The 14,650-nt window shown below is 44.3% G+C and overlaps 1 protein-coding gene across 1 annotated transcript in view; it reads right to left on the reverse strand.

The window, feature by feature from the left end:
- Tnfsf11 (TNF superfamily member 11) overlaps window positions 1-10,821 on the reverse strand; it is a 29,914-nt gene extending 19,093 nt beyond the window's left edge. Inside the window, exons 1-2 of the mRNA XM_036198665.1 lie at window positions 10,600-10,821; window positions 2,781-2,948 (exon numbers count right to left, since the gene is read on the reverse strand). Coding sequence (XP_036054558.1) covers window positions 2,781-2,948; window positions 10,600-10,821 — 390 coding nt within the window. The remainder of the gene's footprint in view (window positions 1-2,780; window positions 2,949-10,599) is intronic.
- Window positions 10,822-14,650: the final 3,829 nt, after the last annotated feature.

Consider the following 14,650-nt stretch of genomic DNA (forward strand, 5'->3'; position numbering starts at 1 on the left):
GACAGACAAATTTTGGACAATTTTTTTTTCTATAAAAAAGGCCCCAGAGTGAAATCAACAAGCCGGCACACTGAAGGCAGGTAGAGTCACAGCCCTGTGGGCTCACACTATTTGCTTGATGCGTGTCTATCCACGGAGTCCAGACAGAAGGTCTAGGGCGAGTGCCCTGCCTGCCACGCAGAGCAGTCCTGGGTAAGCCCTGAACTCACCACTTTGCCCAAGCCTGGCTGGCTAGGCAGAGCCCAGCACGGCTGCCAAAATTGAAAACAGGCATCCTTTTACAAGTCAGACACCACATCTGTACCAGCGTTTTTCTTTTTTATTGTCATAGACTGTTATGATAGACTTTATAAACTGCGGTTGGTAGAACTGGACCAGTAGGAGGCTTTCAGAGTTCTGTGCTAAAGCGGGGAGGGGGGAAGCCAAGAAACCCTAGCCACAAACAAAAAAGGAGGGAAAAACAAGATTACTTGTCTGACCACAATGAGCTGGGTAAACACCACTTTCTGCACGCCTATAATGTGATATTGCACTCATGTCTGGTATGTGCTACCACTGCGGGAGCTGATCTCTCAATACTGGTGCAGCTGCACATGAACTGTTGTATGGGTTCGCTCAATATCTGTTAGAACTCAAGTTAAGATGTAAATCTACTTCCAGGATGCCTACTCTACCGTCCTATTTTTATCAACACCAGGACGAATTAGAAACCTGACTACTCTGGAAAATATCACAGACGTCACCTTAACCAATGATTTCCATCAAAGGATAATTCATCTGGTAGACCATTCATTTGACTGGGATAAAAGAGCAAATTATTGGGTCTAAGCAAAAAAGGTATGGCGAAAGGCCTAGGTCCACAGTTACCCCATATGGATGCTGGTTAGCTGTAATGATAAGGTTTGGGTAACATTCATCTCCTGCCTAAAGATCAGGCCTAGGAAGAGCTAGAATCTTCCCCCTCTAGCACACATTGGGTGTTACAATAATGTGTATATTTTACCGATGTACACTGGCTTATTGTAATACTTCACTGAGCTTTTAAAAGGCTTTTTATAAATTGCCCATGTTTTCTAACATGTAAACTCCTATAGCATAACAAGTAAAGCACAAAATTAATGAAATAAAGTCCCACTCCTCTTGAGAACCCATAATTATCTGTTAATAGAAAAAAACTAGGCTCTCTCTCCCTCCCTCCTTCCCCTCCGAGGGAGTGTCTCACTATGTAGCTCACGCTAACCTCAAACTCACAATCCCCCAACCTCAGTTTGGAATTACAGACGTGAGCCACCGTACCTGGTAACCTTTAATACAAGCAGCTGGTTCTTCTCGTCTGGTCTCCGTCCTAGTTTACCATATTCTGAACTTGAACCCAGAGCCTCAGCCACACTAAGCATGCATCATCCCACCATGAAGCTCCATCCCCCGACCAAGAAAGGCCATCACTTTTTAACAATGGTGAAATTCTTTAATCCCTAATCCAACCCTGCTCACTTATTTAAAGTAATTTCATCCTGTATTAAATTATATAGACATATATTTCACAAAGACAGATCATAGCTGTTGCAAGCAACACGCCTTTGCAGGCTTGCTCCATGGAGTCATCATCTATTTCCCTGACTCTGTGACACTCAGCTTTGGTGGATCATCTCTGAAATGAAGGTTCAAGTAGGATCGAATCGGTGATGGCCACGTTAGTCAGCATAATGTCTTAGTGATGTGACGCAGTGATGGGAGCTGATAATCAGCGGTCCCTTAAATGGAATAAAATGCAGCAAGCCTCCCCTTGAAAGCATTATATTTACCTTAATTAGTTTTACAACTTACTCTTTCCTCCTGTACTTGTAGATTTTTAGATCTCTGCTCCCTCTCTGGTGAACTAAGCTAGAACTGTAAAGTTTAACAAATCTGAGGTCCAACAGCTTTGAGAGTGCCCGGGTTACTCTGAGATAATGAGACAACAGGAGAAGTAGTGAACTGCAAGCCGGGAGGGCTGGTGGGTGGGGGTTCACATGCAGACATACAGCATGTAGCACTGGACTTCTACCCAGTTTTTGGTGGAGTCAGTAAGTACGGTAATTCGGAGGCAGCAGAATTCCCAGGTGGCTTTACTCAGGAATCTAAGGCTGATACCCTGGTGTCACCCGGCTTCTCCAGTCTCATCTCTCTTATTACCCAGCTCTCCCAGCAAATGAGAAAGGAGGCAGGTGATTTCCACCTCACCTATCACCACACCTGCCTCTCACCACACCTGACAGCAGAGGGCCAGTTACAGGGATCCTCCTGGGAGCTCAGGCCACAGGTGTGCAACAGGGAATCCTTCAGAAGCAAATGGGGAAAGAGCCACTAGAAGGTCCGAAAACCTGGAATGTGGTTTTTTAGATCAAAGATTCAAACTAACAAAGTGGTTGTCTACAAACTGTAGTCACTTCGATTCTCTTGGTAGAAACACATTCAAATCCCTCCTCTTAAAAAGAAAGGAAACAGCCAGGGCGTGGTGGCATACTCCGGAGGCCAGAGGCAGGCAGATTTCTGTGAGTTCAAGGCCAGCCTGGTCTATGGAGTGAGTTCCAGGACAGCCAGGGCTGCACAGTGAAACCCTATCTTGGAAAACAAGGAGCAAAAAACAAAGAAGAAAGGAAAGAAACTGACCACCACCAACTTCAAGAGAATTCTCTTTAAGAAGCCTCATCAGCTCCTTCACAACTTATTAAAACAAAAGAACAGAGTCAACGGTTCTAGCGAGAACCCTAGCCTTAACCAGTTCAGGGTGAACTTACCTTTTGCACAGCCCCGTGAAAGGCCTGTTTCATCCTCCTGCATGAGTCAGGTAGTGCGTCTGTGTCCTCACTCTCCATAGTCGAGTCCTGTAAACCTGGGTTCTCATGGAGTCTCAGAATTCTATAAATGCAGCGAGTGTTGTCTTCTGACACTCTGTTCGGATCCATCTGAGAGGGGGAAAGGATATTAAAGGGATTATAGTTAATGAAACGTGACTCAAAAATAAAAGGGTGATGCTTAGCGCTTTATATCCCTTAGTGGGAGGTAATTAAAAAACATTACCCTCCAGTTGACGAAAACATCTCGTTGTTGTTGTTGTTGTTGTTGTTGTTGTTGTTGTTGTTTTGTGTAAGTGTATATGCATGCATGTGTGGGTGTGAGCACCTATACATGCACGTGTGGAAGCCAGGGGTTGATACTGGATATCTTCCTCCAGGACACTCCATTTTAGTTTTTTGGGATGGAGTGTTTCATTGAACCTGCGGCTCGCCCATTGGCTAGACTGGCTAGCCAGCAAGACCTCAGGTTCCTCTTGTCTCTGTTTCCCATCACCACAATTTGGGTGGCAAGTCCTTTATTGAGAGATCCATCTCCATTGTCCCAAACACACTGACTTCTAATTCATTCTGATGAGTAGCTGACAATCATCCACTCTATACAATGTTGTAGATTCTTAACAGAAATGTGTTTGTCTGGTTCATGGGGGATGAATTTCACGGACAGAGAGGTATGAAGGCTAGCGTATGTGATGCAAGCAGGCAAGGAAAGACTCATCAAGCTAGACTGCTAGTTCACAATTATAATCTCAGGACTTGAGAAGCTGAAGCAGAAGGATCAGTGTGAGTCTGAGGACAGCCTGGGCTACAGTGAAAGACCCTAGCTCATAAACAAGAAAGACAGGGCACATACAGCATATTAGAATAAACTACCTGGAGATGAAGCCAGTTGGAGATCTGAAGCATGGCACCTACATAAATAAGACAAAACAAAGCCAGGAGTGTGGCTTCTCTTTCAGATGAATATCTGTTTAACCGGTACTTCTGAACCTGGATCCTACAAACATGTAAATGTGCTGTCTGTCTTCACATCAGGGTTGGAGAGGGTACTTGTGCACACCATATGGGCAAGTGCTAGGAAATGCTAAAATATAAGGTTCATCTTGCCCAAAACATCCCCATGGAGTTTCTAACTGAACATCACATTGAAAAAAAGTTTCCAGCCAAGCATCTCTCTGGGTGCTGTTCAAGAAGCCTGTCTTCTACTTCCCAAGCTCCCATAAGGCTTTGCAGTGGCATCAACCACCATAGAAAATGGAGTTTGTTATTGTTGTGGTTGTTCTTTTCCTTTGTCTTTTGTTGTTTGTTTCTTCAGTTCTGTTTTGTTTTGATGTTTGAGACAGGATCTCTCTGTGTAGCCCTGGCTGTCCTGGAACTTGCTCTGTAGACCAGGCTGGCCTTGAACTCGTAGAGATCCACCTGCCTCTGTCTCCCGAGTGCTGGAATTAAAGTTATGTGCCACCACCACCCAGCTGAGTTTCATTGTTTTAACAACAGCTTAACTTGCCCTCTTTCTTCCAAAAGTCAAAGTACTTCATGAACATCTACTTATCAGTAGTTAAAAAAAATAGACTAAACTAAACGCAAAGGGAAAATACATAAGTTTATAACAACCAAAGTGCAGCCAGAAATAACACCTTCTCTCTCCAATTTAATTAGATAAAAGTAATCTGAAAGATGTTTGCCCTTATTAACCAAACCTCAGGAACTAAAAGGTATCCATCCTCTCTATACCCAAAACTCCTAGAAACAGTCTTTTACCAAACACACGCACATGGATGTATGCTTTATTATTCTAGTCATACAGATATAAACATGGTCTGGGGCTGGAGAGATGTCTCAGCAGCTAAGAGTACTTGTTGCTCTTCCAGAGGATCAGAGTTTGGTTCCCAGCACCGAAGTTTGGCAGCTCATAGCTGCCTGTGACTCCAACTCTGAGAAATCTGACCCCCGTTCTGCTCTCTGAAAGTGCCAGCACACATGTGGCATACTCACATGGACACATACACACACATAAGTAAAAATAAATATTAAAGTTCTGAGATATATAAGGATAATCTGTAAACGTGGGTGAGGTCCTACCATGAAACAAAATTATTTGCAATGCATATTTATTCCATTTATTTTCTTTGAAATAATTAGTACAAATCTGGGAATGTGAGTGTTCACTGAAGGGAAGCTGCCAATCTTCTTTTATTATTATTATTATTATTTTTATTATTATTATTATTATTATTTTTATTTTACACAAGAGCCTCATTATATAGCCCTGGCAGATGTGGAACTCCCTATGGCAACCAGACTGGCCTGGAACTCTCAAAGACTAGCTTGTCTCTGCTTCCCTAGTCCCGAGATTAAAGGGGTGTACCACAGTACCCGGCTCAATTGTACTTTTGAAAAAGGCTCATTTAAGTCAATAGTATCCTATAAAACCAGACATGTGTGGGAACTTGATATGAAGGACCACCAAATTCAGACCTCAGGGAAGCAGAATTCTGCAATGGCTTACTAGCACACAAGGGCTGAACTGAAGGGACCATGTGGCATTAGGAAATGCCTGGATACCCTAAGCAAAGTTCATTAAGCTTGCATCCTACAAACCAGCCAAAGGCCTTCCTACAGAAGCTGCAGGCCCAGCACTGTCAATACTCAGGCTGCGGCTAATTACCAGTTTGGACTCACAGGGAGCTGCCTTTTAACTGAATCCAAGGTCATCTTCTCCATATTCAACTCCAACAAGTGATGCTTTAAAATACACAAATTCATACAGCTCTTCTGCTATTAAAATGCCCCTGGCCAAGATTCAGTAATTAACACAATATTGCACCACTTAATAACAGTTCATGACTTGGTACAAATTTAAAAAAAAAAAAAGTGGCATGTAAAGTCTGTCCTTTCTCTCTTTAAAAAAGAAAGGAAAGGAAAAGGAAAGGAAAGGAAAAAGTGCCAGTGGCCCGACCTCACTTGGACCTCTCAGCCAATTTTATCACATGCCTAAGTTAAATTCAGTTGTTGAATCTTTCTTCAAATACTTCAGAAATGCACTTGAGAACCACTACTCACATCTCCAAACCTTATCAATTACTGTGACAAAAAAAAAAAAAAAAATCAGGATTACATGGCAAAGTTAACTTTTAATTTTCTGCTTATTTGCTTCCTTAAGGATGACAAGTTAGAAATCCACTTTATAACTGTAACCAGACGTGCCCTCTCCTTCAGGTGCCCAGGCAACAGGAAGGGAAGAAGCTTAAGAGGAACTGGACCACGCACAGGTGAGTGAGGGTCAAGGAAAGCAGGTCCAGAGTGAGGTTGTTAGGGGAAAACACAAGAGTGCTTAGAGTGACCAAATATATGTAACTCCCACCCAACAGTGTATTTTGGGGTGTACAGCAGTCTGGATTTGCATGGGTGAAAATACCATTTTAACTACTAGATATTTTGCATAATAGTAAATTAGAAATGGAAAGATGTGTAGGGTAGCCAATGATTTGAAAGGACCTTTCAGTCAATTGAGTATGTCAGATTCCAAGCTAGATGCTGAGGGGGTGGGGGTAGGGGTGGGATTCTGAACAAGCAAGCACCCCATCTTCATGACATGAAGGCATATCAGCTGACATTCCACAAAAGAGCCCAGCAAACTGAGTCACAGTGAGTCACACCTACATGTGTGCCTGCAAACACTAACACCTACCTGATTTTAAATGGGAAAGGAAGCATATACTGGAGGCCCTGGGTTCCATCCCCAGTAACACACACACACACACACACACACACACACACACACACACACACACACGGAGGGCACTTTGAAAATGCACCTATCAGATGATCAGATGTGCCGTGGTGAGGAAATGAACTTTTTTTTTCTTGGTGAACTTCCTTGAAACCGATCATCTTTTCATAGGGTTAAATGAGGCAGGATGCTTGACATTTGGGCTGCTTCCTTATCAGTTTTTCAGACAAGCTGCCTGCCCACCTCACAACAGATGTGCAGTCCTGACTGCTGTCCTGGGTGAAGAGCAGCCAGGAAAGCTGCTGTGTGGACAGGGAAAGTGAGAGCGGAGTGTAAAAACAAAAACAGCTCCAGCCTTCTGAAGGCTTCCCTTTCAGCTAAACTCTTAGCATTAGTATGGCCACACACACACCACACATATACACACGTACACACTACACACATATGGCACATACACACACCACACCAAACATATACATACACCACACACACGCCACACATATACACACATACACCACACACACACACACACACACACACTACACACACAGCACATATACCACATACACACCACACATATACCATATACACACAGAACACACACATACCACAAACACATATAACACACACACACACACACACACACACACACACACCACAAATATACACCCCACACCAAACACATACATACACCACACACAAGCTACACATATACCACATATACCACATACACACACACACACCACATACACACCACACATATACCATACACACACAGCACACACACATACCACATACACACACACCACACACACACACACACACACACACACACCATACAAACACGCACACACACTACACACACATACCATATATACACATACCACATACTATACACACACATACTACACACACACCACATATGCACATCACACACATAAAACACACACACACACACAATATACACACTACTCACACAGTACACACACCACACATATACGCACACAACTTTACAAGTAGCATTTTAGAAAGGCTTTTTTTTCTTTGCAAACCAAAGTATGTGGTAAAGACATAGCACAAGCCACATACCCTCTTCCCTTTGGCAGGCCTGGTGGGAGAAAAGCGGCCTACCCTGGATCTAGGTCTTTTCAAAATGTAGGCACAGGCACAGGCAATCAGAAAAACACAGGGTGCCCTTTCACTGCTAAGCATTTACACATGAGTAGATTTGGTTTGGGTTTTATTTTTAATTTTGTTTTGTTTTGTTTTGAGTCTAGGCTGGCCTTGAGCTTGCAATCCTCCCACTGAAGAGAATTTATATTGTTTCTGATCGCTGTCTTTAAACTATAATAAATCTGGCTTGTTTTATCTTAAATTGTAAAGGTGTTCTCTGATACCAGATGATGTCATTTTCATCCAAATGCATTCAGAAATTTCAAATATTTCATCCAGAACTTAATACAACTTAAAAAAAATAAAACTATCCACTATTTGACATCAATACTTAAGAGTATAGAAGGTTTTCAAAATAAATAAAAGTGAAAAGAATTGTAGATTGAACCCTTGGGTACCCACCTTCAACAATTACTCACAAATGGCTAGAAACCATGCCTCAGATATAAGCTGTGAGCGCTCTACACCTGCACAGATTTCTATCAATTATTCTATCAATTTTTCTATCATCAACTAATTTGAAACATTTCCAGACATCACAGCATTTCACATCAATGTGTAAGAGTTTCTGAATGTATCTCTTAAGTGAGTAGGATTTCCTTGAGTATCAAGTGTGGATACCACACTCAGTGAGATGCAATCAGAATACTCAAATAAAAATGTTTTCCCTAATACTCTAGTGACAGAGACAACCTTTTTAAAATGTAGTTATAGACCTGGGCTCAGAAAAATGACTAAAATATTTTAAGTAAGTCTTAGAGACTGGATCTTTGTAGCGATTGGGGACTAGAGGTATGGTGCACTTAGTGGAGCGTTTGGCTAATGCACAGGAAGCTCTGTGCCTTTCATCCCTGGCACCACACCGCATAAACAGGGCATAGTGGGTGCACACCTGCAACCCTAGCTCTTGGGAGGTGTGATGTCCTTGGCTACATGACAAGCTTGAGGTCCTACATGGGATCCTAGCTAGCAAGGGAGGGAGGGAAGGAAGAGGGAGGGAGGGAAAGAGGAGAAAGAGAGATGGAAGAAAAAAAAAAAAAACAGGGGAAAAATTGTACCCAGAAATCTGATACTCTTAAATTCTCCTAAGGAAAATCATCTGGCTTAGCTTGCTATCTTACATGTTTACTCTGGAAAAGGTTGTTTCATTATTCTTCTTGTGCCATCGACACTATTGTGTGATGGAAGGTGACCACACCACTAGAGTGACAGACATCTTAGGCCACCTCACTGCCATAGAATTCCCTCCTCCACAGCCATGCCAAGTCCCAAGGTTCCTGGCAAACTAAGCGTCCCTTAGAACATGTTCACTCCACACTTCTTTCTGGGGGGAAAAAAATGGCATTGGGAACTACTGCATCTTCAGGCCTAAAATCACTTTGCAAAGAATTATAATAGCCATTATAATATGCTTATTGGAAGCATGCGCTATCCCTTGGCACCACACACATAGGGTCATAGGGACTGCATATACAGTGATCTTAAGTCAATCCCATAGCATTTAATAGTGCCACACACTATGCCGGCTCAGCATACATGTGCTAGATGGTAGAAAACAACAGATAAGTCACTCTTCATTGATCCTTGAACCCCAACGAAGGGGGAGGAAATGTTTGTTTACTCACTTTCATAAGGATTTGTGTGATTCATATCACAATCAAACCACCCAAACCTTGTCTGAGGAAGAAAATCTCAACTGGTAACAAGTATGATTATTAACACGGGTTTGCAGAAGTACTGGTTTATGGTCTTTCTATTTTTGCATTAGTGGGTAACCACAGCAGTGGTATAAACTGCAAACCAGTAGATCTGAGTATTTAACAAAGCCTATGATCCAAAGGGCAGTTCAAGACTTTGGCACATGTCAAAAACCCATGCAGTCCAAACAACGGCACATTTTAATGCATCCAGTTTGGATTAGTAATCACCTTTGATTCTGGAAACAAACGAAGCCCAAACCCTACTTTCTTTTCCCATAAAAAATATGCACAGTCAGCCCCCCACTTCCTCTGAGAAAGAGTTCATAGCAGCAGACAAGAGTATTTGAATGAATCCAACCAAGTGCACTGCAATTTCCAAGAAAACACAAGAGCGCAAACCACCAGAAAGCATAATATTACAAATTTACCCCTTCCTCTCTTCCATCTCCCCCGCGGTTCTGAGTCTTTAGCGTGGAGCTTCTTCCTCTCTTCAAAGATTGGTTAGTGGCTAGATTGTAGTCAGGCTGTACACACACACACACACACTCACACACACACACACACACACACACACTCACCTTCCTTCCTCTGTGCACCTCACAGGCAGGCACAGTGGGGCTGTCCCTTCACCCCTCAGAACCTGAGCTCCAGAAAAGCCACAGAGCCCCAGCCCTGGGACCCAGAATATTTGGCAGCTCTGTCACTCTGTGAATCTAGAGACAAGAGTGTCACCCCCAGCTGCTCCAAGGACTACTGACACTCTATCACTGTGGTCCCAGCGTGCCAGAAAAGCCAGGCAGCCACAGGTTAGTTGACGACATTGGAAAAGCTCTCACTTTTCCCCTAAATGGGTTAAAGTTGGTTCTTAACTGCAAGTGGGAAACGCAAGGTGGGGGAGAAAGTGTGAGATCACTTGCACAAGAGGGGATCCACCAATGCTGCTTCTGGGGGGGAAATTCAAACCCAACCTCTACCAGAACCAGAGTATCTGTGCACCGCGCTGCGGGGAGAAGGCGCGGGTGAACCTAGCTGGAGGACCCCAAGTTCTCTTCCTTGGAGGGTCACTTCCAGACTAGGCAAGATCCCAGGAGTCCAGCCCGAGGGCCAGACTCAGTTTCCCCGGCAGAGAACGGGACGGGGGAAGGCAGCCACTCACCTGCGCTCGGAAGTACAGGAACAGAGCGACACTGCAGACCACCTGGCCCAGCCCCAGCCCCAGGAGGGCCAGGAACATGGAGCGAGAGGCCGCGGGGGGCGGCGGCGCGGCGGGTGCCGCAGCCGCGGGGTGCAGCGGACCCTCGTGCGGGGCGCCGGGGCCGCCGCCCATCTCCTCCGAGCCTCGCAGGTACTTGCCGTAATCTCGGCTGGCCCGGCGCATGGCGCGGCGCCCCTTCCTCGGGCGCCCTGCTCCGCGATCGCTCTGTCCCCTCCTCGGTCTCCTGTCCCGCTAAGCACCGGTTCACCAAGGTCCTGACAGTGACTCTCCCAGGCGCGGGAGAGAGGGCTGGGTACCAAAGGCAGCCCTAACTCTTATAAACCTCGTGGAGAGGACTGGCCTCGGGAGCCAATCAGCCCCAGGGAGGCTGCGTCTTCCACTCCCACTTCAGCCCTCCCCCTCTTCCTCACTCTCACCACCCGGCCTCCTCCCTCCCCAGCAGGGCCCTCTGAGATGGAGGCCGTGGGTGGGTCTGGTGGTTCCTGGCTCCCTCGGCTTGCCCATCCTCGGTTTGCATCACTGGGCCTCAGTTTCCTCTGTAAGATTTAGAGAGTTAGCTTCAGTGGACTCCGAAGCCCTTTCCTGTCCACCGCTCTCAACATTTCAGATGAGAACATCCTGGGGATCCTGAGGTTTGGCCTCTGCTGTGCTTCCAAATATAGCCTCCCGGGATATTGGGAAGACTTGGGGAAATTCTAGAACTCCCTCCGAAGTCCCTCCCTCTCTCTTAAAAGTGCCTTTACACGAGGCAGATTTTGAATGATGCTGCCATGAGTCTATGGGCTCCTATAAGGGAGGGAAGTGGGACAAGGGAGGGGAGGGGAGAGCAGGGGAGAGGGGAAGAGCTAGACCAACACGGAAGGGTAAAGGGGTGCAGAGTTGCAAGCAGGCTTCCCTGGAAAGCAGCAAAGTTAAGCTTCCGTGCTTAAGAAGCCCTAATGTTGAGGGCCAATGAGACAGCTCAGTAGGTGAAGGCACGTGCAGCAAATCTCGATGACCTCAATTTGACCCCTAGAATCCTCATTGTGGAAGGAGAGAACCACCTACTTCTGAAAGATGTCCTCTCACCTACACACACACACACACACACACACACACACACACACACACACACACAAATAAAATAAATTTGTTGTTGTTGTGTTACTGTGTTTATTTCTTTGAGATAAGTTCTATGTAGATTTGGCAGACCTGAAGCTTGCTATATGGACCAAACCAACCTCAAACTCATAAAGATCGTCCTGCCTCCACTTCTGCCTCTGCCTCTGCCTCTACCTCCCAAGTGCTGGGATTAAGGGCATGTAGCATGAATCTTAACAGGTCTTATTAATAAGAGCAAACCTGAGGCAGGTATTGGGGTGATGCTGGAAGATCAGAGAAGCAGAACAAGCCACAGTTTCCTCACCTCGCCAGTTCCTCAGCTGGTCTTGTTTCCTCAGACTGCAAGCTTCTGTGTCCTCATCCCAATGACTCTCAGCTGAACTGCTGCTCCAAAGCCTAAAAGCTTAACCAGCCAAATGCTTAACCAGCCAAATACTTCTAGTTTCTGGTCCTCACGCCTTACAGAATCTTTCTCTTTCTGCTGACACTCCGTGGGATTAAAGGCTGGATTTCTGGGATTAAAGGCATGTGTCACCAAGCCTGGCTGTTTCTAATGTGGCCCTGAACTCAGAGATCCAGAGGTATTTCTGTCTCTGAAATGCAAGGATTAAAGGTGTGTGCTACCACTGCCTAGCCTCATATTTAATATTGTGGTTGTCCTGCTCTCTGACCCCAGATAAATTTATTTCGGGCAACACACAATATTTCGGGGAACACAATACCACCACAAAGCCATGTACCACGTGCACCGCTAGAATCCATGTGTGTTTTTAAGGATCTCTTTTTCAATGTCTTGATTCAGAATTATGTCCCTTGGGAAGAAGTATTAGCTTGCTCACAAATTCTGATACAAGTTCAAAGAGTCTGATCTGTGTTCAAAGGTGAGGTGCTGCCCCTTGTAGTACCTATAAAACCTGGGGTATGCCCATCTTCTTAAGTAGCACTTTTGTGATGCATTTCTCTCTCCTAGTTCTCTGATGGACACTTCCACAGAGATCATGGGTCACTGGTGACCTGTCTCTGAGTTAGTGATGCTTGCCCACATGACAACAATAATATCCGTGTTCCTCTTACTCTTTTAATGATTCTCTTATCCAGGGACAATTGTGAACACGAGGAGGCATTGGTCTTTTGGAAAATATTGATTCACTGGACTCCATAGAGCTTCCAGTGTTGACACTCTACATACCAATACCAATACCACATAACAATACACTACACAATACCAATACACTACACAAAATACCAATACACTACATAATACCAATACACTACACAATACCAATATACTACACAAAATACCAATACTCTACACAATACCAATACACTACCACATACCAATACACTACACAATGCCAATACACTACACAAAATACCAATACACTACACAGTAACAAAAGCCTAAATTGTTTACATCACTTTTTTTTATTTAATCACGAATATCTTTAGTGGTTGGAAAAGTAGATCATTGTGGCAGAAGTTTCTCGAAGCTCTATCTTTTGTTCTCTTGAGAGCTTGAGTTGTATCAATTAGCAACAAATGCTGACAATTGTTCTCAAATTGATAAGCACATCTTGTGCATTTTCTAGAACAGCCAAGTTTACCTATATTGTGATTGGCTTGCAACCCAGGCATCAGCACTTCAGCAAGTCAACCACCTCATTCTATAGCAGAAGGGCTCCAATGCATACTTCCCATTTTGCCCACAGGATATAATTTTTAAAACTCTGCATCCAAGTTTCAGGCTATAACACAGTTTTTACTGGCCTACCAAGGACATTCTTTTGATTTTAGACTTACTCATTCCATTTGTGTGTATGGATTTTCACCTGCATGTATGTATGTGTACCGTGTGCATGCCTGGTGCCCTCTAGTCAGAAATGGGCATGAGATCCCCTGGAAGTGGAGTTGCTGATGCTAGTGAACCACCATTTGGGACCTGGGAACTGAACCCAGGTCCTCTGCAAGAGCAGCAAGTGTCCATAGTAAGCCATCCCTGCAGCCTCTGTCAAGGATGTTCTTTTGTATGTTCTTTTGTTTTTCTTTACAGCTTTCATGCTGGCTTTCCTGGCTTTGTGATAAGGCCGGACCATTTTGTCCATCAGTGTTAATGTCTCCATAGGAAAAACTGAACAAACACATAAATAAATAAAAACCACAGTCATAGCATTACCATAAAGACAGATGTGATCCTGTCAAAATGTGAAGACTACCCTTAGAGAAACATTGCTCTCTTAGATGAAAACTTCTTTTGGGAAAGCCATGCACAGTACAGCTAGCTTCAGTAAATATGATAAATACTTAACCAAAAGAAGTTTTTGAAGGTATTAAAATTCAAGGGTTATAAAGCAGGAGAGAAAGACCTGTCATCCAGGAAAAGGAAATGAGTCACAAGCAAGTGGGGAGGTTAGAATTGAGAAACACTGAGCCATAGGCCACTGTTGGGAATCCCTGGCTAGCCCACCTCCACATTCTTTAACAACGAGGATTGTCAGTCACTCCCCTTAGGCCCTGGTGACTGCTTCTCCTAGTTAACTGGGATAGGGACCCAGCTTTCGTAAGCATTTTCTACCCTGCTTTCAAGTCAACACGACAAAGTTCATCATCAGACCACCACAAACATAGAGGCTAATTTTTCACAAGCCTGCTACGGTCTGAAACAGCCAGGTTCCATCTTTTATATACCACACTCCCTATTCAGTTTTCAACTAAAGAAAAGTTTCTGTGACCAAAGTCAGTAAGTACTCAAAAGTGGGTGCTATTTTCAGCAACACCAAACGTGACCAGTTTAAAGTAAGGAAACACTTGGTTTTAAATATGAGAACCAGATTGGAATCTCAATCTATGACTCCAGGACTGATTTGAGGTTGGATTTGAGAGATGACAAACT

Source organism: Onychomys torridus, chromosome 9 (genome assembly GCF_903995425.1).
Source record: "Onychomys torridus chromosome 9, mOncTor1.1, whole genome shotgun sequence".
In the NCBI taxonomy this organism is placed as follows: Eukaryota; Metazoa; Chordata; class Mammalia; order Rodentia; family Cricetidae; genus Onychomys; species Onychomys torridus.